The sequence below is a fragment of the Stigmatopora argus genome, chromosome 4, assembly GCF_051989625.1.
Source record: "Stigmatopora argus isolate UIUO_Sarg chromosome 4, RoL_Sarg_1.0, whole genome shotgun sequence".
Lineage (NCBI taxonomy): Eukaryota > Metazoa > Chordata > Actinopteri > Syngnathiformes > Syngnathidae > Stigmatopora > Stigmatopora argus.
The window spans coordinates 9538978-9565917 of record NC_135390.1 but is presented as its reverse complement, the minus strand read 5'-3'; the positions used below and the strand labels follow the sequence as shown (position 1 = coordinate 9565917).

Here is a 26940-nt window from a genome sequence, read left to right as displayed (position 1 = left end):
ACTAAGGTAGAGCATGTAGATATTGTGGGGCAAATAGCCATTTTGGTAGAAATATTTGCTAATTTGTGAGAAATTGGACATCTTCTGCCCAACTGTGAGGTAGTAGATCCATTTGGATTTTCTCAACCATCACAAAAAGGATATAATGAAACATAAATCATTATAATGATAATTAAATGTGTGGTAATTCCATGAATCTAAATTATTTTACTTTTATCTTACATCGGGCAAATGTCAATTCATAGTAATTAGAAAATAAGTAAAGAACACAGCAGCCACATATGTGAGCAATACATTTTGGGCATTGTAGGCCACGATATTAATATTTGGTATATAAGTTTAGTCTTCATGGTCCAAAACATGATTTTAAAAGTATGTTAAATTAAATTGAATGCCTTTATTGTCGTTATACAAATACACTTTAAAGCTACAACAGATTTAAAGCTTCACTATAAAGGGCACAAGGTTTAACAAATATTTTCTTAATTTTTCTAATTTTTGTGTTTCCCACATATTTAATACAAAATTGGTATATATTCGATTTTTTTAAGGGTCTTGGGGGTACTATTGGGGTTTGGGTTCGAACGAATTAAAGATTTTACATGTAAAATGTGTCTCTACTTACGAAAAATCCAAGTTACAAAATTACTTCTGGAATCACTGTAAACCAACTTCATAGTTGTTAAGTTATGTTAACTCATTACCTGGCATTTTACTGATCGCTGTTTGCTACAGGAAGAATTTAATAACCTAGCATCTGTCTCTTTCTCATTCTCACTCTCTGGACAATCATAAATGTCCAATTTATTTTAACTGGGAGAATTGGAAATAAACGCTGATTCTTAAATGCTTTTGACGGCAATAGACTTTTTTTTCTACCTGCTGTTGCCTTATTGATTTTATCTTGTGTTTTTAATGTCAATCTGCCCAAAGGACTAAAGATGGAAATTTCCCTTTGCTACAATCTTACATATTTATGTATATATGTTCAGTAATATGTATTGTCTCTTTAGTAAATAAATCAAACTCAAAGTCAACTTAAATCCTTTTGACTGGGAGGCCTTGCAGCGATCGTTTGATGCCACCTTCTCTTAGTCAAAATGGATTAGACATTAGTAACATAAATGTCAGCCAAAGATAAATTAGTGCTCTAAAAAGGGTTAATCAATATAGCCTTACAAAGGGTTCGTTAACCCAGTAATTCCTCAACATTTTCCACAGCTCATTAGTCTGTTATGAAAGAGTTGGTTGAAAAATTATTACAGTTTTTTTTAACTTCAAAATATGCAATTCACTATGACAATCTATGCAGTGGCAGGCAGAACAGCGAACTTCTACTTCTTCCACAGCTAGATAATTAAACTGTTTATTTCAGGACACTTTTTGTGTGGTATTTTTATGTGAGACTTGTTGAATGTCAAATATTTTACCATGCTTCATAAACAGTGTTGCTCAAGGCTTTGTGAGTTGGCGCATTGTCATTGTGAAGCAGAGATCTATTGGTCGTCTGTTTTTATGGTGTCAACAAAGCAAATGCCGCAAGATGTTTTGGAATGCATACAAGTTGATCGACACGCACAGTGAAGACACAAACTCAAGTATGATTATATTTTGGGAATGAAGCAAATCTTTTACCGGAACTTTTCTAACATACCTCATCCAACAATACAGGACCGCTGTCAGGCGCTATGGCAGATTTTGCCATTCACATGAAATAGAACTAACACTAACACTTAAGGCAAAAGATTGATTTAGTCAGGAATAAAGATATTTGAATAAATTTGACTGGTGAACGCTTACCCATTAAAAACTTTTTGGGCGGATACAGAATAAAAATTAATAAGACGCAGAAGTCCATCGCTAGTCAAAAAAGAAGATTTGCTTCTGTGTCTCAATAAATTTTCCAACGAGTGTACATGCAGGTTGAACGAGACAAAAGAAAGTTAATTTTGTCTTTTTTTAAAATTAAAATCACCTTCATATGCACATCAGGGATCATTAGTCTCAATGGTCATAATATAGTAATGTGGTGTTATATAGACTTTCACTGTATGACCCGGCTTTGCTTCATAGAGAAGTTGTTAGATATAAGGAGAAAAGGGCAAATGGGGGCCATAAAAGGGGTGTAACGAGTATTGCAAGAGGATAAAGATGAAAAAAGAAGTATAGAAAGAAGTGACAAGCTCAAATTAAATTCCCATCATGTCAGTGTAGAACAGAATTCAATAGTGTTTATTGGCAGACCCTAGCCTTGGGGAAATTACATTCTGAAGCAGAGCATGGAATGAATACACACACACGAATACCATTCGGACACACAAACACACGTATTCTATACTCTGCACAATCCTGCATCTTTTCAGACGAAGGGAGGAAAAATTCAGTGGCAGATGTGAAAATGTAGACTAGTGATGGGTCCCGTGGGGTCCGCGTGCCATTTGAGGACCGTCTGTACTTGTTCTGCCTACACATCTGTTGTGGATTCTTTTCTTCACCTAAAAACATCAACCGGGACACGCATGCATATTCTCATAAAAAAGTCCAAATTCTACATTATGGATTATCTATACTGCTTTGTTGTTTTTTTCTGTTGTTATTTTCTCTGCAGATTTGACTTTGATTAAAGGAAAGTTGTACTTTCTCTTTCAGGAAGAAATAAAGTAATGACAGTGACAAGGAAAAAAGCGATATAATAGGTTTTCACATTTTTATATTATAATAATATGGTGATAATCTCCGGCTGTGGGAATTCTTATGGTCATGTTATTAAATTCTATATTCTATCCCAATTTACTACCGGCAAAATGAAGACTACAGTAATACATTGTGGATTAGTTGCCAGTCGATCACATGGGACATATACAGAGAATTATTCATATCCATTCACTAAGTCGGAACTCAATTCAAGTCAGGAAAGTGAATCTCAACACCGTCAGACTCACATGGCCTCCCAAAAAATCAGTGCTGTGTTGTAGGAAAACACAACAGTTACGCAATGTTCTTGACATTTGGACGTGTAAAGTTTGAAAAATTTTAATGGGACAAAAAACACAGAGCAAGAATAACCTTTGTGCAAAAGACAGTTGCTCACAGTATTCACGTAGGGAAATCAAGAATTTCTTAGACCTCTGATAATGAGGGAAAAAAAAGAAACAGCTTGCAAGTCAAGCCATTTTGTGACACAAAACAGGTCGATTTAATCACAGGAGCATGGGAAAATAGTTAATACGGATGTCACGTGGAAGGGCAGTCAATCTGGGGTACGTGTGTTTGATTGGATAAAAGAGTATCCTTTAGGATCTAGGTTTGTATAATTGTTTCCCTGGCCCTGGTGTTTTCTTGTTTGCATTTTTTACTATTACCCAGTTAGTTTCACCTGTGTCTGCTTCTTCCAGTTGTGCCTTTGGCCTTCTTCACATAGAGTGCCAAAATCGTATTTTTTTAGATTGAAACTTTTGTAATGTGAACATTCACAAAGCACAGAAATCCGAGACGGATTGCAATCACATACAAGATGTACTTTCATATATCTTGCATTTCATTTGTGGTGCTCAATTAGACAAGGTTCAATGAAATAATCACCTTAATTTGAATTATCAAAAGGAAAAAAAATCAGCTTCATTTTTGTCATGGCCTTTTGATACATCAGAATAAAGAAAATGATAAAAGGTTAATAGAAAGAGCAGCCATTTATTGTATGGTATTATTTATGATAGCTTGTTCAGATGCTCAATTTGGATTTTTCATAACATTTAGAAGTCAAACTTGTCACAAAAGCGCAATGAAAGTGACGCTATCAGATAATGGTGGACTGATAGTCAATGTTCCCTCTAAGCTGCGCGCGTGCGCAATTGCGCACTACTCTCATCTTCTCTGCGCACAGCAAATCATATGGAGCGCACAAAATAAAATCCCTTTTTTTTTTTTTTATATTTATTATTATTTATTTATTTTTAGCTGTGAGACCGACGCGCGAACCACTCATCCGCCAGGCCGCCCATTCATAGATATTAATCATTACATTTTATTATTACTAAATCATTTATGTATAGTAGACATGCACCTGCTTATGGCAGGTGTGATACTGGTGTGTGCCCATAGCGAGCAATGATGATGTTGCTCACACCGGTACTCAGTGTGCTCAGGGAGTTTGTCATTCTGCCCAGACAAACAAAAAATTAGAGGGAACATTGCTGATAGTATACCTTGGTTTTAATGGCTTCAAGTTTGCTTGTACTTGTATCCAAATGCATTTGCCCAACCTCAAGCCTAGTAACAGCAAAGTACTTTAGTGGAACGGCGTTTTATGGCTTTTTGCAGAGCACATGTCGGGGCTATTACCAGCAATGTCTGCTGGATGCAGATTTGCTGTAAATGGCTAACGTTCTGCTCGAAGCCTTTATGTTATAGTCGCTTTATTGTCTCCATTTCTTCTCGCCTATCGTCTTTGTTCTCCCTTGTTCTTTCTGACATTTTGTGTGTGTTCCTTAGGAGTGTGCGGAGCGAGCATTGGGATGCTCTGGGGAGGATCTGAAGTCTCTTTTTTACTGCGAGTTATGTGACAAGAAGTACCTACGCCACCAGGAGTTTGACAACCACATCAACTCCTACGACCACGCACACAAGCAGGTACATGACGGGATGCTGCAGTTTGTGGCTCAAAACTTGCAAATATAGACGGGAATTTCTTATGATCCCTCTGTTGTGGAACTGTTAGAGTCAAAACTGCTTTACATGACAACTTTAAGAAAGACACAATACACTCTTAAAAGCACACATCCCATTCAAATTTCAATCAGCAGACACTAATAAGAAAATGAGAGCAATGAAAAGTAATGAAGGCAATAAATATTTGATATGAACAGAAGGGATAATAGACTCGCAGAGAACCACGTGGCCTTGAGAGGGCATCTTATGAGTTCTGATGTGGAAGCGCGACAATTTCATTGATGAAGGGTGCGCAGTGATGTATATTGATGTGCATTTGAGTGATGACATTTTGCACTGGTGAAGAAGTGGTAGAGGGTCGAAATTGTGTCAATGCTCGGAAAACTTTTATTGCTTGGGATTAAAGTTGAACTTCAGTGTGTAATACAAATTTGCAAGTCTAATTGCTTCTAGTACAGAACGTGTCCACACACAAAGGTCTTCTGGGGGCATTCATGCTTTCCTCAAAGGCAACTATAGCAATACTTGTTAATAAGAAAAGGGGAAGTGTGGTTTATCATAGTGTGAGTAAGAAAAATATAGCCATGTGTATGGAAAATTTCCTTTAAACTGCATAGATTATTCCATAAACAATTACCCTCTAAGTCATTATCAATTAATTATGAATACTGTACTACCATGGTCAACGATGTTCACACTTGGTGATGCAATTCAATGGTTTTATTACTATTGAGAGATAACAGAATAAACAATGTGTAGTCAACCAGACTTGCACTCAAACTCTCCAGACACCATCATGCACTCATACTCCTAATTAGGCCTAAACGATGTCCCATCTGAAGCGCAACAACTGAATCCGGGTCCAGCTAGGATTGGCTCCAGCACCCCCCACGACCCGAATGAGGATAATGCGGTTCAGAAAATGAGATGAGATCACAAAATGAGATGAGATGTAGACTTTAAGTGTTGTCTGTCCAGACAGCCATAACATAACAAAAACATAACTAAATTATTCATCATTTTATTTTCCACTTGTAACTATGCACAAGTGCATATCTACCCGCAGACAAACCTGCACACACTCACACATGCACGCACACACACAGCGACAGCCAGACACACTCGGAAAAAAAACAACGACTCTTAGTCATGACTCAAGTAGGCCTGCATTATTCCTGTTTGGACAAGATGAGGCCAATGGAGCGTTAGGAAAGGCCCAGCAGCAGGTTTTCTCCTTTACTGAGCCTTCATTCCCATTTTTGCTACACAAGCTCTACTTTGGACTAACAAGCTGAAAGTTCTACTGTTAGCACACCCTCCATCAGCTTTTTGTTCCCATGCCAAGTCGTACAATCAACACACAGACACCGTAGCCCCGCACGGGCAATCGCTTCACCAAGCCAGCCTGCCTCCCGCTTCCAAACGCCCACACTGGGCCATGAAATGAACATTAAATAAGACTGTTCCAGCACTGTCATTGTTCTTTGAAAATGAATTGGGGCAACTGCAGGCCAATGTTAATGCTTTGTTTTAGCCAGCGGCAGGCAAAAGAAACAAGCTGTATGAGGCACTGAGCTGACAGTAGCCAGTGGCAGTGGAAGAACACACACACAGGCACGCACGGTGGCATGCGTGCTCACTGCCGAGCAAGCAGACAACAGATGAAATTCCATCTGAAGACAGCTTCCCTGCAGGAGTATTGGCTCGGGAGAATGGAAGCTGATTGCATTTGCGCTGTCTCCTCACCCTTACCATCGATTCAGGGTTAAACATGTCTGCGAAGAGCCCTTATCAGCGTTTACCACTGATGGCTTAAATTGCTCATTACGACAGAAATGCGCTCATTTAAATAAAGAGCAATTAAGCCATCCACATGGACATATCCTTCAAAAAGATGTGAAGCACTAAACAGCCTGAAGCTGTGCACATCTGAAGGAATATCACTTGGTGAGGATTGATTTGACAGCAACGCGGTCAAGACGGACACATTGGCAAAGCACAGGGTGCGCTACATTCGCTTTAAAGGCAAAAGTGCCCATTTTAAAGAGGAAATAGTGCACCTGAAATGTTGTGGCCAACACTAAATATAGTGAGAGTGTTGTCTCTCATTCAGAACATGCAAACTCCACACAGGTGGACCGACGTGGATTTGAACCCAGGTCCCCCGCTGTGAGGCCGACACGTTAACCACTCAGCTGTCGGGCCTCCCGTGAGAGGTTTTTTTTTTCAACAAAAAAAAGCAAGAACCTGATGTTGTCACTTAAACAGAATAGCACATTTTGGATATTCCTTCTGGCTTTCAGCACCATGGACAGCTACAAGCAGGCCTACTCTGAACCCATCCTTTGCCTATCTTCTTCCTTTTTCATTTCCATCCTCTACGGGTCGTTATGTTTGCTCCCTTGGTTTAATCTGCTTAGCATTACTCAGAGAACTGCCTTAAAAGAAATTCAAAGCTTGATAGGGGAAGTCAAATCAAACAAGCATACACCAGGATAGTAGCACAGCAGGTTAACTTGCCCACACAACGGACACCAGTATGATTCAATCAGCGATGTCATAGAAATATTTGATTGACAGTTTGAGAAAAATGAATTGCCCCCCACCAAGTTTTATTTTTTCGTAGACGGGCCAATGCTGTGACATTTTTGTAGCTTAGCACACAAATTTGAATGGAGTTCCGGATCAAGATAATTCTGCAGATTCAAAATCAACTAGTTCCTACTTCTGTTTGTCTAATATGAACATGTTCCATCATTTTTTATGAACCAATCAACAAAAATACTAAGCCCTGGGGTTTTTCCACTTTTGTGAGAGGCATTTATATTCTATTTTTGCAGTATGAGTCATGCACACTCTCACCCAGGGATTTCAAATACTATCATTTAGGCCAGACATGTCCAAAGTCCGGCCCCCGGGCCAATTGCGGCCCGTGGACAAATTTTTACCGGCCCGCGGCCTCTATCATGATTTTTTTTTTTTTTTTATTTTTATTTTTTTATTTTTTTTTATTTTTATTTTTTATCATGAAATCAATAATATGCGGCCCGCCAGCACTGTTGACCACAGTATAAAATACATGTGTACAAAAAGCTATTTTTCATATTTTTCATTTCACCAGAAGATGGCAGTAGCCCTGTGGCCGCACTCTGGCCGCCGTGACCCTTGACCTTGCGTGATCGTTTCAGCCCAGCCCATTTCTAACATGGCGTCTGTAAACAAAAAAAGGAAAGTTGACCGCGAGGGCCGCCGCTTCCAGGACAAGTGGAAATTTGAGTATTTTTTCACTGAAATACGAAACAACTGTGTCTGCCTAATTTGCCAAGAGACTGGCTGTTTTCAAGGAATTCAACATCAAGAGGCACTACCAGACGAAACATGCTAGCTACGACAAGCTAACTGGGAACAAACGCGGTGAAAAAGTGAAGCAACTGGAAGCTGTTTTAACGGCACAGCAAAGCTTTTTCACAAGAGTCCGTGAGTCAAATGAAAATGCCACAAAGGCAAGCTACGAAGTGGCAACGCTGATTGCAAAGCACTGCAAACCTTTCACTGAGGGTGAATTTATTAAAGACTGTGTAATGAAAATGGTTGAGAAAATTTGTCCCGCGAAGAAGCAAGAGTTTGCCAATATTTGCCTGGCTCGTAATACTGTGGTACGGAGAATTGAAGACGTTTCATTAGATATTAAGAGACAGTTAGAGGCAAAAGGAACTGAGTTTGACTTTTTCTCGTTAGCGTGCGATGAAAGCACGGATGCGTCCGACACCGCTCAGTTACTGATCTTTTTAAGAGGAGTGGACAATGACATGAACGTGAGTGAAGAGCTTCTGGACCTCCAGAGTCTGAAGGGCCAAACAAGAGGAACGGATTTATTTGTTTCTGTTTGTTCCACCGTAAAAAAACCATAACGGTCAAATTTCCATGGTTAGTTACTACTACTACATTCAAAGAATGTCAGGCTAAATAGTCGGCCCCCACACATTTTCACCTTACCAAATCTGGCCCTCTTTGCAAAAAGTTTGGACACCCCTGATTTAGGCATTCATTCCCTATTTAGTGGGCATAATTGGTGAGTTACAAGTGTGGTTTAAGGCCATTTATTTTTTTATGCATCATTCTTGTTAGAACACAGTATATTGCCCTGTTCAATGACGTTGTACAAAGTACCCAAATATGGCATCTGTCTTTCTTTTAGTTTTGTCTTCCATTTTGTAAATTCTTAAGCATACCTCAGTTGGCAAGAGGCAAAAAAATATACATTCTTCCTGGAGCAATAATGCATAGTTCCATTATTGAATGATACACTGATAACATTAATGTTTTAGTTTCTGTGATTTAAAAAATAACAACTTAATAATGTGAATTCAATGACTTAAACTTGTTAAGGTCCAAGATGAAACTGTGATATATTAAAGTACTAAGCATGAATTCCTTACATAAGGACAACAGCAATTTGACTTTTGTTCATCTAGTTTTCTAGTAGGGAATCTTGAAAATCTATTTTGAGGTATTTTGTTGAGAATGGGGTGGCACAAAGTGTCCATTGTCTTGCATTGGTTCAAGTGTGTGTATATTTATTAACTTATTTATCACCTATTTATTTATGTCTAAAATGTCTTTTCCTGTGTCTGTATTCTCACCCTCTTGCTACTGTGACAGTGAAATTTCCTGAATATGGGATAAATAAAGTTATCTAGTCTAATCTAATCTAATATCTCAGCAACACAAGATGTGGTGCCTTGGCATTAGTGTCTTCAGTGAGCTGATAGTGTGGCGTTTAGCATCAAATGATAATATAAAAAGACAAGCGCTTGTGTAAGGCTCAGCAGAGATTAACCTGACATCTGTCATCTCTTGCATTAGATCTAGGTGTGAAAGCGGGGGGGGTTTATACTTAAAATAGACCTGATGTTTGAGGGCTTAATCTGATGTGTTCATGCAAGTGCGTGTGATAAATTCTGCCTGATAGGTGGGAATGAGTAGCACAATATAAAAAAAAAAGAATCATAATCATATTGGAGGGTACTGTAAGATGCAGTGTAAATACAATGTGATGTGTAAACAACAAACTGTAAAGGTTAAAGCTACGAGTGGATTTCAGTGCACTGGGAAGCGTGTGACAAAGAGCCTAGAGAGAGATGGGATTGATGTTGATGCACAATGCCGCAGCTATTCCCAAATTCCCGAGTCCCTCCTTAGCCTTTTGCTGCAGACAAACAGACAAAGACGGGCACACTAACATGCACATGAACACACCTGCCAACTGTGGATAAAGGGAGGATTACAGTGTGTCAGAAAAAGACATCGCAAAAGAGCGGCAAGAATCCCTGAGAGAATTGACAAAACTACACTGACAAACATAAATACATGTACACAAAACAAAGCTAATTGTTATCTTTCACAGCACTGACACACATTGAAGGGGTGCGTCTCGAAAACAACATGGTTGCTTTAAATAGATTCAATCACAATGTTTATTTTAATGCATACATTTCACACATTTGTTGCATATAAACACAAATCTATTTGAAACTGCGAGACAGTTCTTTGGAGCTGATTATTGTGAAGGAGTACAAGGTTTAAACACACCTGAAATAAGTTTGCTGAAATGTCATTTTTCATTATATATAAATATTAATTTGTGCGAAGACTAGTCATGTTAATAATTTCTCACATTAATTGGAAAACAAATATAGAGAACACTTTCTAAATACTCTGATGACAACACAATGGTGAGATGCACCTAAATGACCAACTTATTTCACTTATTTGTAGAAATATGTACAAATAGATGGAGTTTTAAATGAACTGAAAATGTCTACTTGGTTTGGAACAAAAAAAACATTTTTGTTCTAAGTACTCAGGTCTATTCTTAAAAGATAGGAGGCAGGGGGCTGTGTCAGAGCCACTAGTCGGGAAAGGTAGCTAAATATCTTCTACTGGCCAACCATCAACAGTGCCCTGTGTAATGGGACATGGCAGTCCTCACCTCCCCATTGCTTCCTTTATTTTTTACTGACAAGCCTCATAGTATCAAAAGAATGTCTCGTCATAAACAGTGGCTGTGGGTGTCCATTTGTTGTGGTTAATCCATTTAGTTGTTTTTCAGTCAAAGATTTGGGTTTTTGGGGGGTTAAAATCAGGGTTAAAAATATCATTTGTTCTTTAAAAGTTCCAAATACTACAAACACTAGACTAATTATAAGATGACACAGTAAAAATGAACAAAGGACTGCGAAAAATCTGAGAGCTATGAGTCTGTAATTGAGTATTCACTAGTTTTGTTTTCTCTAACGCCAAACATTGATCGAAAGATGCTTTTGTCTAGCCTGAATGGAGTTAATGGGGCACATGCTATGAAGAGTAACATCTCCAAATAGTAAGTGCAGTTTAAAGATCAAATGAATAACTTGCTTGCTTCCTGCTAATCTTTATTTGCTGCAGAGGCTGAAGGAACTCAAGCAGAGGGAGTTTGCTCGCAACGTGGCCTCTAAGTCATGGAAGGACCAGCGCAAACAGGAGAAAGCTCTCAGGCGCTTGCACCAGCGAGCACACCTGCAGCAGGAGCACCAGCGGTGAGTGTGTTTAGATGTTTGTGGCCGTGTGTATGTGTAATATAAGATCAAGACTCCACAGAGGTTAGAGTGCGTCACATCCATTCAATGTTTCTTAGATTTGATGGATGCACCCAAACATCTGAGAGCACTCAGTTACCTCGATGAGCCGCATGTAAACTAAATATCACATGAAGATATAGTACTGGCTTTCTTACAAAGGGGTTTTCAGGTTCACCTCAAAAAGAAAAAATGATTATGCAAATAAAATCTGATCTACAACAAGTTGTTTTACTCTAATAAATATTTTCAGAGTTAAATTCAAGATATCACAAGGTAATATGTGCCTTGCATTTTATTTTTAGTAAATCAGACAGGTACGTGAAACCATCGCTCTCAATTTACAATAAAATATGGTTACAAAGTAATACATCTATTGGAGAAGTGCATACTGCTGTTGCTCAATATCAGTAGTTGCATTATTCTGTAATAATTTTAATAAGTTCTTATCTTTAATCGCATACATTGGGAATTATCAAATCATCTAGCTACAAAAAGACAATTTTGATTATATTTTACCAATTAGCAATTTTCCTCCCAATCATGAATTTCTCATTCTAATTCCATGATTGTCAGACACCTACTTTAAAAGTGAAAATAAGTGACTGATATCCTCTCAAAGAAATTGAATGTAAACAAATTGAATATGTTGTATATTAACTATCATTGCAGGGGTCAAGAAAGGACTTATGAGCTACGGAGTGCTGTCAGGCTGGTTAGCTCACAGCAAGAAAGAAGCAAAGAGCACAAAGACGAATTTGAACCCTTCAAACACACACACAGACACACAGCTAAACAACCCGGAAGATCATCATCAAGCCAACAGCGAGAAAATCCATGCTGGCCTCCCTCCCAAACACCACTGGCCACTCCAGCCGAGTCCCCGCTAATCACTCGTCCAGGGTCCGATAAAGGTCTTGCCGCAGTGAATCAGCAGCCTCATGTGAGGTCTCAGCTGCCTCTAGAGGGGCGGGGGCAAGCTGGAGGTAGGCGTGGGGTGTCCTTCTGTTTCTCGCGCAGGGGGCCACGACTGGAGCCATCGGCCTGTGTTTTCTCTGACCAGGAGGAGGAGGAGCGAGAGAGGCGAGAGAAAATGAGAGAACGGATTAAGGGTATTTTGGAAGACACAGAAATGGAAATTGATGGTGTCGTTAAAAGCGATCGTCCAGAGGACGCTAAAATTCGGGATAATGCGAGCGATAATCAGAACACTGATTTAACATGTTCGCCATCACAAGCGGTTAATGGATTGGAACAGACATCAGGAACAAGTGTTGGAGAACAAATTTCTGTTTTGAGTAAAGATGGCTCCACCTGTGTGCGATGGCCTGTCAGTTTGCTGAAGTTCACCAAGTGTGAGCCATGCCTCTCTTATAGTTGCAACCCAAATTGCTCAAGGCGATTTCAAACAACAGAGGAACATGCACAGGAAAAGCGATGTGATCTCATGGATGAATCAAATGCATGTGACCTAGCTATTCTTACACCTGACACTGATTACTGTTTACAAAGAGAAGCAAGCCTCCCACACGAGCTGGGAAAAGATGAGGAAAATCTCAAGGCAGAGGCACACCTGTTTGTTCAGAACAAAAACCTTCCATCATTGGATGGAAGATCAGAAGGGGTGTCACGTATGCCAAGTGTGGAGCATTGTGTGAGATTGCCCTTCTTTCCATTTGACCCCACTCATAGTGACAGCTCTGACAAAACCCCTCTAACTCCACTGGGGGACAGATTAGAAGGCGCAGGGGGGCTTAGCGAGAGGGCCATCTCAGCCTTACCCTGTAAATCAAAAGCTGTCACCAAACTTGGCGCAAGCAGGATATGCATCGACCCGCCCAGGTGTGAGAGCGAGAGTGAGACCGTGCCCAAACATGTTAGTGATCCTCATCCACGAGGAGGCATCTCGTGCAGAAAGTCTAGACACAGCACAAAGAAGCTTAGGCTTGGAAAGGGGAAGAGGGGTGAAAAGAGAAAGCCCTCAAGGCTCAAATCAGTAAGGTGTAAAGTGAGGAGTGTTGTCTCTGCAGTCTCGAATGTGAGTCCCAGGGGAGCAGAAACTGGAGGGACATGGGGGGAGGAAAGAAAAAAATGGGGAAGAGGAGGGATGAGGAGAGATGGAGATGATCCCCAGCCAGTTTACGTCTCGGTCAAGAAGAGGAGTACTCGTAGGAGCCACGGCTTGGCACCCCTGTTCCCGCAAGGCGGGGAGGCAGGGGAACGCAGTCGCACTTTCTCCCACTTTGCAAGACACATTCCTGACACAGAAGAGGAGATATTCCCCCAGAGAACTCACTGCTCCTTAAACTCTTTCTCACCAGGATATAACACAAAGCTGTTTTGGGAATCGGGTCACCATAGCAACCCCAAGAGTTTCATTGACTGCAGTTACCCTGACAACAGCTGTGGTGCCAGCCCGGCGAGAAAAAGAAAATTCCTCTACCGGGACCGGAGATTCATTCACAGTAACAGAGGTAGTTTGAGGCACTATGATGAGACAGACAAAGGGAGGGCAAGAGAGAGGCACATAGATTCCAGAGACAGAAGTTTGCTGTCAGAACAATGGGAGTGGGTTGGGGAGAATGTTAGGCACAATTCAGGATGGAGATGGAGAAACAAACCTTCAGGATGGGACTGTTGGAGTAGATCTAGCCCAAGTCCCAAGGGCAGGGAGATGACATGCAGAAGAACAAGCGATGAAGACGAGGATTGGGACAAGTGGACATTGGGAAGTGGTGACAGCTGGGAAGAAAGAAGGACACCTAGGTCCACCTTAGGCCCCAAAAATGCTATTGACAGCAGATGGAGCCCCAGCTATGCACTTTGTTCTTCAGGGGCAGGACAATGCAACTCCAAGAATATGCCTAGCCCTGATTGGTGGACGAATAAGCGCACGCACAGCTCGCCAAGGAAGTTTCATACATTCGAGTCCAGCAGAAGTTATAGCCCACTCTCTTGTAGCCGGTCCAGTAGGAGTAGTAGCGTTTCTGAGCTCAGTTGGGAGTGGAGCAAGAGCAGCACTTGCTCTGATACGATATGCAAGACGCCCTCATCCGCTACAAAAAAAACAAGTAACTTCACATCTCATTCACCCAACCTTACTTTTACTGCTGGAGAATCTTCCCCAGAGCTCAAGGCACATCATAGTGACAGCAACAGGTCTCAATCAGAAGGCACCAAGCCACAGTTGGACTGTGAAAATAGAACTTCTGCCTCTTTAACCAAAAACACAAGAGAACAATGCAAAACTGATAGGGTACCACAAAAATCAGCCCGGACATTGCTGCTCCCCCTCATAGGGAAGCTTCCAGCAATCCAGAAAAAGGCAAGAAGGAAAAAAGAGAAGTTGGAGAAGATTCCGGACAAGGATGGCGATGGAGAGGTGTGTCAGGAATTGGCAAGTAGACATATTTTGGGCTTGACACAGTCAAACCAAAGCAGTATGAATAATCTGTGTCCAAGAGAGATTAGGACTGATGACAAGGAGACAGGTGGAGAAGCTGCACAACCAATCAGCTTTAGTGCAGAGGAGATGGACAAGTATCGGCTTTTACAGGAACAGGCAAGAGAGCACATGCAAAAACTTCTGGAACAGAACGAAGAGAATAAAGATTTGAACGTGGAGACACACTTCACACCCACCACACAAACAGACTGTTGTGGGACTTCAGAGGAGAACTACACACCGTCCCCATCACTTGAACATCTGCAGAATCCTCACACAATGCAAGGAAGTCACAACCTCCAAGAAAGACTATTAAAGATGAACCCCCACGAGGACTTTTCTCAGCCTGTGGCATTAGGTGTCCCAAACCTCCCGCCCCTTGCACTAACACCCCCTTTGTCTAGCCTCCATCATTTCATTTTACGGCACTCGGCCTTCTCCCCATCTCACTCCTCTGCCTCACTTCCTGCTCCCGAAGTCCCATCAGCTCAGCTCGGCCATTCAGTCAGCCACCCCCACCCTGGCCTTCCTCATTACCTTCACCCTCTGACCGCCCTCTTTCCCTCCATCCTTCTGGCTCACCACAACATCCCTTTCCTGCATCCTCCTCTCCCACCTCCCCCAGTGTCCAGCTTCCACGTAAACCCTCTCACGCCTCTTTCCCCCCTAGGCCTGCAGGCTCCCAACAATCTGCGGCCTTTCATGGACAGAGCATGGCCAGTGAGGTTCCAACAGAAGGCCTTGTGACACTTGCAGAGGCGCTGCTGCCATGTTTATTAATTTTCCATGGCAATAGAGAGCATGCTATTGGAAATGGGGTTTTGTACTGGTCCTTGTATAGAATCAATTCAAGCTTCTCTCCACGTACAGGCAGTGAGCCCCACTATTGACCGTTTTTCAATAGAGAATGTGTTTCTCCATTAATCCCCTGCCATGTAGCTCCCGACAGAGCAACAACTGACTTTGATCATTTGGTTTTCTCCATCATTCGAGCTTATTATAAAGGGAAAGGTACACCTGCTATTCAAAGACAAGCTGTGCTTGGTCATTCATCCTCTTTGTATGTGGCAATCTACCTTTTGAAGTGTAGCCTTCATGCACTGAGAGAGGCACAAGAGAATAGCATAGCTTCCTTTGTCTTGGCTCCATTTCACGCATGGGGTAAAAGTATATGACTTTTAACAATCAAAAATTTGTTGGACTGAAATCTATTCAGACAATCTGTCACAAAAAAGCACTAGTCAAAGTTGTTCAAGAATTTAGTAGCATTTAGTCATGATATCAGGTAAAAAAAGAAAACATGCATATATATATATATATATGGGTCATTTTCACATAATTCAGCAAATAACGGTAAAGATATGGCCCTGGACTTTCCCTTTATGTGTTACAAAGTTATAAAAATTAATTACTACTGCTTTGTTTGCCACATATTATACTACATTTGGCACCAATTTTAAGAGAAATCTATTTGAGACACAAATACATTGAGAGCCAGTTTATGTTGAATTTGTCCACTCCGTTAGATGTCCAGAATCTAGTGTCACAGTTTATAGGAATGAAAAGTCGAGTTATGATTTATTTGTTTGTCTCTATTTAGAATGTGTTGTTTAGATTTGTTTCAATAGTATTTTCACTCAAGTTGTCTTTGAGAAAAATGCAAAAGAATTGCAACTGCAAACAGTTTTACTGATGTACCTTTCATATCAGTTAGTGTGTCTTTACCGTTATCACATGAGAAATACACCAAAAAATTCACAGTAAATACACCAGGTGGCTGGTGTGGGAGAAGTACCAGGATGTTGTCAGCCATATTGTCAACGCCAGCTAAGCAGAAGCCATGAGAATGAAACTAAAACCAAGGTAAGGACCATACCTGTGAAATGTCGTAACAATTCCATGTCTTTACCGATGTCCTAAAAACTTGGTGAACATAATTACTTTGCTTTTTAATGAACTGGGCATGGTGTATGCATGCAGAACACTATCATTTACTGAGTGCCAAGAAATACCATCTACCAATGTCAAAGGCTGAGGTGGAATGTTGTGTCTTTACCGTTAATAAATTTTGTCTTTACCGTTATAACGGGAAAGACGTATCATATAACGGGAAAGACTAAGTAGAAAAGGTGTATACAATAGATATGTAGAGATGAAATACATATTTTTAAATATACAACAGATATGTAGAGATGACGCTAACATGTTATGCTATGTTTATGTGTATACTAATTCCTGCTTTGATTTGTAAAATTTCCAGAACATGAATCCATTTAAGAAAAAAGGCGGTAAGCCACCTGCGAAAAAATCTAATGCTGCAGCGATGCGCAAATGCAGGGAGAAGATTAAAAATGACCCTGGAGCCTATCACAAATATTTAGAGAAAGAAAGGGAACGATATCAGAAAAGAAAGGCACAAGGAAAGATTCCAAATATTCACAAGCTTTCAGAGAGGGAGCAAAGGCAACTGAGAAGAAAATGGAAGCTCAACCAACGAAAGCAAAGGAGCAAGAAATTCCAACAACTGGAAGAGGATCTGCCAAGCACTCCCCCACCTAGCCCAGATGCTGATGAATTTGGTGAACCACAACCAGGACCATCGCAACCATCAACACAAAAGAAAGCTGGCAGGAGAAAGACGCAAGCCCGGGACCGCAAAGCATACAGAACAATTACCAAGAATAATGCTCAGATCAAGCAATATCAAACTGAAATACGGAAATTGAAAAGAAAGATCAGCAGAATGCAGAATGCTCAGCAGTTGAGTGTTAACGTGATCAGCGATTCTCCAGCATCGAAGGCATATTCCCTCCTTTCCAGCGGGAATAACAACAGGATAAGGAAGGAGCTAACATTCTGCTATGCTATCAAAGATGATCTCAAAGCAAAGGTACTAGCCAGCAAAAAGCGACAAAATGAAAGAAAGGCTATACACGCTGCAGTTGTTGGTCCCATTCTACAAAAGTACAAAATTGAATGTTATAAAAGAGTTGTTTGGAACAACAGTCTTACATGACGAAGAAAAGATGTCAGTGCTATTATTCATCAAGCAGCCATTTACTTTAATTTAATCTCACTCCCTATTTATATATGTAACAGCTTAATTCAATCACCTTGTCTCTTGTCAATACTGTACCAATTTGACGTGAATATAATAATATATAATGATTTGTGCTTTCTTTCAGCATGGAGCATCAGTATCTTGTGACAGAGAACATTTGTCACCTGTCCAGATCAGGCCCTTCGCTAATAAGGCAGCACTCTCTGATTATGACAGCCTGGAAGAATCTACTGAAATCTTTCCTATCGAAGATGAAGTCAGTACCACAAATCTGAAGTTAGGTGATTTTGTTCTTGTGAAGTATTGCGGGAAAAAGTCCGTTCAACATTTTGTGGGAAAGATCATTCAAAACTTTGATGAAGATGATGAAGCTCTGGTGCAATTTATGCGTCGCAAGTCCAGTGTTATGAAAAAACCTTTGTTTGTGTATCCTGAAATGGATGACTTGGATGACATACACATAGACAATATTGTTATGAGATTGCCACCTCCTACAACAACAGGAGGAACCTCACGCACTGGAAAGCAGCATGTTTTTGATGTAGACCTAGGGAACTACAACTGTTAAGATTGTGCACTCAAGTATCCTATCATTTGATCATTGCTAACTTTGATTATATTGGCAACTTCTTTATCATTTGTCAGTATTAGCTTAAGATGTTTAGGCTTTAAGACAATTTCATGTTGTTGACAGTAAATCTGTATTTACAATTTCTTCCGTAAGACCGTATATATGTGTTCGAGTTGTATTACAATAAAGTTTACAGATATTAATCAATGTGTATATTTTATTTTTGCAGGGCTTTAAGAAAAAAGAAAAAAAAAAACAAATTTTTTTTATTGAATTTGACTTCAAAGTTTCCCCGGCAGATATCCCAATATAAGGGCTGGGGTACACTGTTACCATCATTTTACTGAAATTGCAACTAAGAGTACTTTATATAATTGCCACTAGTTCTTAATGGCCTTTTCCACACTACTGATACCCACAACAAAACACATAAAGGTCTTAGTTTTTCCCTGACATAGACTGAAGTTTCACCATACTGTCTTTTCCGTTATGCTTGGTCTTTACCGTTTTTGGAATAACGGGAAAGACCAATCCATATTTTTTAAATTTTAATTAATTATGTTTTCATTAAAGTTCCAGCTAAGATATTTCCAGGCAGTGCTAGTGTTGCTAATTAGAGATAATCAGAATGCTTGAATTGCATTTTGTAAATTATTCATTTTCTGAAAGTGTCTTTACCGTTATTTGCTGAATTATGTGAAAATGACCCATATATATATATATATATATATATATATGCTTATACATATACATGCATATGAAAAGGTTGAAAGTGCTTTAAACTATATTTAAACATCAAAGTAATGAATGTGATATCAATTTCAAACTATAAGACAAAAAAAATATTTTACGAAACACATCGCGCTATAGCTGTACTGTATATGTGCAACTGAATTTCTCTAGTGACACCTGTAGATCTGTTTGTCTGCCATTTTTGTACTTTGTAAATATTTTAATGGTTTTGTGTTTGTGTCAGCAAACAGGATTAAAGTTCATCCATATGTCATGGTCTATTTCAGACACTGTGTATGGTTTTGGTGTTTGGGTTTGAATCATCTTCCCAGTATTTATGAATGTTGTTGCAGCACTATTCAGATCTGTGCAAAATTAAAACACATCTTTGGAAAAAAAATAGGCTTAGTACATGTTTTTTTTCTGTGATGATAATGACTGATATGGAGTGAAAGTAGAAGCGTTTGACAAAGCCACAATGTTGATGTATATCTCGGATGTCTTGAGATATAAACTGTGTTTCATTTAACTACTGTATTAAGATGTATTTTGATCTGGCAAATCGATATGGGGGCGGAGCATTGATTGGATTGATTGCCTTCAAAGTGGGCAGATTCTGCCTCCACTAAAAAAATAATACTCATTTTTTAGAAACGAAACCACTAAACAATAAACAACAACAAACACAAATGAGGAGTCTAATTGTTAAAGACACCTCTTAAAATAAAGCATTAAATGCAATGACCCCTAAAACAGTCCTGACAATTCTTACTACGGTTTATAAATATGCAGATTTCCATTTACCTTAAAATAGATTATTCAGGCCTGGTTTTACAAAGCTTCCTTTGCTGTTGGTCCAGAAACAGATGATGCTTACAGTCGATGACCTGATTTAATCCAGGATGCGATGAAGGATGTTAGGTCGAATCTCTCTGATGGAAATCCATTAAGATCCACAAAAAGGAACATTAGGAGGCTGTTGTCGCACAATCTACTGTGTGTGTGTGTGTGTGTGTGTGTGTGTGTGTGTGTGTGTGTGTGTCACAATCACAGAAACCTGGCATTTGAAAATTGAAGTGTAGACAATTTTACATACTATGTACATGTCACCAGGTGGTTTCCTGTCCCGTGGAAATGTTAAGTGTGGTTTTTAATAATATAATTTTGATTATCATAAACAAAACAAAAACAGGATTACAATATATCTTTGTGGTATTATTGGAGAATATAGTGACTCGGAGATTCCCACAATTTTGAGAGATGTGAGCATGGGTATTTGCATTATACTGCAAAAGAATGGCGCTTGCCATAAAACTAGAGTGCAAAGTGAGGGGTTGAACTTTGGGGGCTGGTTATTATAGGCATGTGATGTGGCCAAAATGTGATGTTCCAATGCAGATAATTCAGAACACCTTTCTTCCAGATACAATTCCACACAATAGATAAGAAAGGCTTTATACTTGGTTGTTTAATTTCATGCTCTGTGCTTGGGTAGGCACAGTAGACAATAGAGAATCTTATACAAAAATTTCCAAAATCAATGTTCCTATCAAAGTCTGCCTTTGGTAATTTAGGCACTTTCTTCTCATTGTGACCCTGTGTAATGGGTTTGTGTTTGGATGTGCAAATTTCGGGAGGAAAAATGGATCTCTTTCTTTTTCTCTGAGAGGGGATCAAACGGACTGTGTGAAATATAGAGCAGCAATAATTAGCAGCTGTTACAGCATCAAACCTCCTCATCTCCATCGGCCTTTCACTGACACACTCTGCTTAGTCCTTATCCACGACTTTAATTGCCAGATTTATATATTTTTTCTCCAACATCTTCCAAGAGCAATCACAGCGAAATGATTCAACAGCCAACCTACGTAACGCAGTGTTGACCTCCATTTTATTCTCTAGAGAGAAGTGCCTAAAAGAGGTAAACACGATAAAAGCAAAATTTGAGTCAAGCTTGCTAATAAAGTAAGTGTCATCCACGGTGAAGGAGCTACACTTGATAAAAAAAAGGGAGGGCGGCAAAAAGAACACACAAGAGAGCAACACACTGGTGATATGGGGTAATTAATCACAGCGGTTTCTGTCATTGACTGATTAAATCATTTTCAAAACCTAGAGATCTGCCTGCTTGCGTATTGATGTGTGTGACTTTACACGTCTGTGTGTGTGCACAAGAGTTGATTTATGATATTGCGTGAATGGTTTTCTCTCTCAATCTCTCCTGTGAATTAATGAGGTATAAAAACTAAAGCTGGCACTCACTCAAATATTATGAGAGTTTGCAGTATTGGCAACAGCCATGTGATTGTATTTTGGATACAAAAAGGGGACAAAAAGAAGCCTCGTGGCAACTGAGGCACCTCATCAACCCAAATTACGACGTTGGGAAAAAAAACCTTAGTCTTTCTATGGCTATTTTTGTTTGTGTTCCTCAAAGCCGACTGTTTGATTCAAGCAGGTCAGTGGTGCTGTATTCAGGTCCTCCGGCTGTATTGTGCAGAAGAAAAGGCACAATTACGCTTTGTGCGCTCAAATTCTACAAAATAGATAGACATTATGATGACAACATTCTGAGAATGGTGCTAATGGGCTCCGGAATTTCAAGGAATATTGTGCTTTGGTAGTACATTACTTATCTGTGCATGGGTGAGACACTACACATTTACATTACATTACAAAGGAGGACAAAGCATACAATAATGCACTTTTTTAATACAGCTCTGCCTGTGAGATGACAGTTCATTTACTGCATTCATCTTTCATACCGCCCAGGGTTGTGGGGCCTAACCCAGCTGTCTTTGGGCAAAAGGCAGACTACACCCTAGACTGGTCGCCAGTCAGTCATAGGGTACACAGAGAGACAAACGACAAGCCACAACCCCAATCATACCGCCACCAGCAGGAATTGAGCCCGCCCCTGCCCCCAAGTCAGGCGAGTGAACCACTACACCACGAGGCGGCTGAGATGAAAGTTACTTCCAAAATACAAAACAATAGTGTATCCCAGTGACTTTGGTGTTGTAATAAGAACCAATCAGTCATCGCAAATATGTAACAGAAAAATTAAACACTGGTCTTGCTGCTTTTGCTGCAACACAACACACACAAGATGAGTGGCTCTGGGATAATTAAAACTTTTATACAACAAGCCATAATTCAGAATACAGCACAACATATACTAACAGCATACGCACACAAAATAACAACAACAAAGCTTGCCACTGTGAAGTTAACAATATCTGATGTCTTGATTCTTACTCTGTTGGTTATGTTTAAGTGTATTATTTTGCAGACAGCAAATTGTGTACGTATTTTACTATGGATTTAAGGATTAGTGGATGCTGTGGGCTGGGTGATACACTTAAACCTAGCAGTCACCCAAGGACATGACACTGTCAGCACACTACTTACTCTCATTTGCACACACGTGTGCACACCCACAGTACATGTCCTGTTTGGAGTTGTATCGAGGTGTAATAATAGTAAGAAGCATTGCTTGTTGTTGAAAAAAAAAAATCATGACAAATTCCCTGGTCATGTTATCTCTGAGAGACAGCTGTTCCCACCGAAGATTACAATGTGGATTAACTCACATGCAGGCAAACAAAAACAGCACGCAGTGTCAAAGCAGAAATCCATTAAAAAACATTCCATCTTCAGACAATAGAGAAAAAAATAATGACTTTCCTTAGCGTCAATTTAGAGATGTGATGAGGTCCTGAAATATACAAAGTCTGCTTCCATTCCACAAAAGTTTCATTGGTAACAAATCAGTGCCATATTGGTTGGGGAAAAAGAACAAGATATTTTCCCAATAGGACCACTTTGAGACAAATCCAAATGAAATTTAATGATCACCTTAAGCTCTAGTACTGTGAGGGTAGGAACCCATCAAGTCAATACATCAGCTCCAAGGACTGCAAATCTTTTCTGAGGTCAAACGCACTTCATCCATTCAGCCGGCTAATCCATCGGTACAGGAAATGGTCTCCCAGCACACAAGAAAGGTCACATGATTAATGGCTTCTCACAGCGGTTGTCAGGAAAACCCTTGGGTCACAAACCCATGCCTTCAATTTTATCATTAAAGCACTTTGAATGCACGGTCACGGCCGAAATCTCACAGATGAATGACGTGCACTTCCTGCCCGTCAGTGGTCATCTCACAGAATGGTCCCTTCTCTGCTTAGTGTCTTTTGTCCAACATTTCAAAATACTGTCACTGAAAAGAAGCTGGCTACATCTTTGAAAGGCAGATGCCCTTTGCATTGAGTTGAAGCTTCAAATTGAAGAGTTCAAACAAGAACAGCAGTTCTGCTCCCCTTGAAGGAGACATTATGTATTTATTCGAAAATTGAACAGTTAGCAGGCATCTTTGACATCCTGTTGTCAAAATATGGCAGGGGTCAAGAATTTAGTCTCCGGGCCAAAGTCGGGGGACAACCTCAATCGGTGGCCAGCCAATCGCAGGGCTTTAGAAGACAGACAACCATGCACACTCACATCCATACCTAGGGGCAATTTAGAGTGTCCAATCCGCCTACCATGCATGTTTTTGGAATGTGGGAGGAAACTGGAGTACCCAGGGGAAACCCACGCACATGCAAACTCCACACAGGTCGACCGAACTGGACTTGAACCCAGGATCCCAGGGCTGTGAGGCCGACACGCTAATCGCGCTAACCACTCTCTCCACCGGGCTGCCTTCAACTGTATATGTATTCATTTTTTTGTATGTTTATATCAACATTACAATTTTTATTACTTTCTCCTCGGTCTCAAGAAACCACTTCTAGCAAAACCGGGGGATGGAAATGAGCTGTATTGTATGTTGGGTGTCCTTTCCTTTTGAATGAATGTTCGTCCTTGTGTGGAAAGTGCATTCTCTCCCTCTCCGGGAGTTAAAAAAAAAAACTCCAGTGGTGCTGATGCCGAAGTACAGGTAAGAGAATGGCCAAGGATTTTCAGATTACCCGAGGCTTTGTGCGTACACCATGGCCCACTCACAATAGGTCAGCTCAGAATAACTAGAAAGGGCTGACCAACCATGTTCAGTCACCCCTGGAGTCATTAATCACACAACCCTGTAGATGAGGGCAACACAGACGCTTGCGCACACATGAAAAAAGGCAAGAAACACCAGAGCTCAGTGTAATTATGTAGGCAAATGCTGGATGACAGCCTCGCTGCAGGTAGTCAGTCCTTAAAGACTCCACTATAGCTAGAAACATTATCATTGCAGAAATTACAATATTGTTGCCAAACACCGTGGCACACTACAACACATCACATCACAGGTATTCAGGCATTAGGTGCTGATAAGATGTAGCTTGTATCACACATCTGAGACTCAGATCTGCGTATTTCCTCCCGAGCTTTATTTGACATCTCCTTAGACACAAACATGAACAACTGGAGCGGCACAGTTGAACATTCATATTCCCAAACAGGTTACTCAGCTTGCAGGCCCGAACGCAATCAGGACCAGAATCTCAGATAACGTTCCCTTTTACCGGTTATGAAATCTTCAAAGAGGCTTCACAGGGATGAGTATCTGTGTTTTTGCTTGTGATATGCATATTGCAAAACTCTGAAGCTAACACTTGCAGGTTTTTATCCTAAAATCTCTTGTAAATTTACTCATCCTTCCTTTTTTTACATGCCCCACAAGGGTTACATCTTAACCTTTTCATGCATGAATTTTTTTTCTGAAAAGTTTTCATTACATTCATATGAGAAACAATCTGGAATTTACAGACCAGGGGACAAAATTTTGTGGTCTCTATTTGACGTCCAATTGTAGTGTTATAGTTGCATATCATGTGTTGTTGTGATGAGCAATAAACCTAATCAGCCATTTTAAATAAAATGTATTATTTATTTGAGGGATCCATTTTGGGGAATACATCAATTTTAAGAGTAAGAAACGTTAAAAAAAAAAAGACATTAAATGCAAAAATGCAGATTCAAAAATCTGTAACAAAAATGAAAAAAATTCAGGAATAAAATCTATGAAAAAACTTTAAAAATATATTAAACTCAATTGTTTTAAATTGACAAAAGTATGTTTAATATTTTGCTCTGGGAATATATATATATATATATGTATATATGTATATATGTGTGTGTATATGTGTGTGTGTATGTATGTATGTATGTATGTATATATATATATATATATGTACATATATATATATATATATATATATATATATATATATATATATATATATATATATATATATGTACATATATATATATATATATATATATATATATATATATATATATATATATATATATATATATATATATATATATATAAAATCTTATTCATTTTTGGGCGGCCCGCTGGGGAGAAGTTGGCATGTCGGTCTCACAGTTCTGAGGACCGAGAGTTCGATCCCAGGTGGGTCATCACTGTGGCATTTGCATGCTCTCCTTGGGCTTGTGTGGGTTTTCTCTAGGTACTCCCAATTTCCTCCCAAATCCCCAAAACATACTGGTAGGCACCCCATGACCCTTGTGAGAATAAGCGGTTCGGAAAATGAGTATTCATTTCTTTTTAATATCTTTTGTGACCTCACATAGCCTAACTAGTTGGCAGCCATTGACGGCAATAGACGCTCATTCCAGAGGTGCTCATTCCATCGCTTCCAGCTCCTGTCAGTTAAAATGGATTGGAATAGATGTTTTCTATATCAATTTCCTTCTTTTAACTATCACAACACAAACTCTGTTACCTGGGCTGCCAGTGAATGGGGAACAAATATTACAGAATATTGTAGAAAATAAATGAATTCCCTAATTTATGAAAAGCTTTATGCCATTTTAAAGCCTCAAACAAGATTTGAAAGAGTATACATTGCCACCAGATTTCTTTAGCAGGGATAGAATCAAGAAGACTCGTTGAAAGTATATTAGTAGATATCCTTGAAAATGTTCACGGCTAAAAGCCACCTGTGAAATTTGCTATTATGCTCTTTGTTAGGGAACAGCAAGGTGCACAAAATATGAAAAAGTGAACTAAATGAAAATTAAATGTGGATTTTTTGTTCATCCTTAAATATCACCCAAAACATTTTGTGAGTAGTGCATTTTTCCATGCAATGATTTCTGTCATTTATCAAGTTAAACTGCTGCTGCCTGTCATTCTCTTTTGACAAACTGTGCTTCCCTGAAATGTCGATATATGAAGATATATGTCGGTACTTGGGTAAAAATTGTTTATGATTTGGGGATTTCTGTTCTCAAAATGGGCATTTCAATCGACATTATCATTTTCTGTGAATATTAAAAAATGTCTATAAATGACAAAGGTACATACTGTCTCATCTCATTTTCTGAACTGCTCCTCATTAGGGTCACGGAGGGTGCTGGAGCTTGCTGAATCAGTGGCCAGCCGATCGCAGGGTACAAGGAGACAACCATTCATACTCACCCATACCTAGGGGCAATGTAGAGTGTCCAATCAGCCTACCATGCATGTTTTTGGAATGTGGGAGGAAACCGGATTACCCAGAGGAAACCCACGCAGGCCCGGGGATACATGTAAACTCCACACATGTGGATGTGACCTGGATTTGAACCTAGGACCTCAGAGCTGTGAGGCCGACGCGCTAACCACTCGTCCCACCGGGCCGCCCCGGAACATACTGTGTCACAAAATGGCTTACAAGTCTTTGTTGTTGTGCTTTCTCTAATAACATTACACTTCAAATACTAAACCCAATCTTGTATGGCACTGTGAATAATGAAACTTTTCAAATTTGTTGAAGTGGAAAAGCATGCCAAAAAGCACTTCACACTCAGGAAAATTGAGTTTTTATTTGACTTAACTTCAGTA

At 39.7% G+C, this 26940-nt stretch overlaps 2 protein-coding genes across 2 annotated transcripts in view; both read left to right on the top strand.

The window, feature by feature from the left end:
- The window catches only part of znf804b (zinc finger protein 804B), a 42076-nt gene extending 26058 nt beyond the window's left edge, over positions 1 to 16018 (top strand). Inside the window, exons 2-4 of the mRNA XM_077598080.1 lie at positions 4492 to 4629; positions 11116 to 11246; positions 11958 to 16018. Of these exons, the coding sequence (XP_077454206.1) occupies positions 4492 to 4629; positions 11116 to 11246; positions 11958 to 15477 (3789 nt within the window). The 3' untranslated portion in view covers positions 15478 to 16018. The remainder of the gene's footprint in view (positions 1 to 4491; positions 4630 to 11115; positions 11247 to 11957) is intronic.
- A 293-nt stretch (positions 16019 to 16311) lies between these two features.
- On the top strand, positions 16312 to 18565 carry LOC144072781 (uncharacterized). The gene is made up of 3 exons (XM_077598079.1): positions 16312 to 16593; positions 16991 to 17620; positions 17916 to 18565. The coding sequence occupies exons 2-3, from the start codon at positions 16994 to 16996 to the stop codon at positions 18357 to 18359; spliced, it is 1071 nt and encodes a 356-aa protein (XP_077454205.1). The 5' UTR covers positions 16312 to 16593; positions 16991 to 16993; the 3' UTR covers positions 18360 to 18565.
- Positions 18566 to 26940: the final 8375 nt, after the last annotated feature.

Bases quoted from the DNA above. Each gene is read 5' to 3' on its own strand.
- LOC144072781 (XM_077598079.1), top strand. From the start codon at position 16,994: ATGAATCCATTTAAGAAAAAAGGCGGTAAGCCACCTGCGAAAAAATCT. The intron at 17,621-17,915 runs GTACTAGCCAGC...GCTTTCTTTCAG, and splicing joins AAGATGATCTCAAAGCAAAG to CATGGAGCATCAGTATCTTG.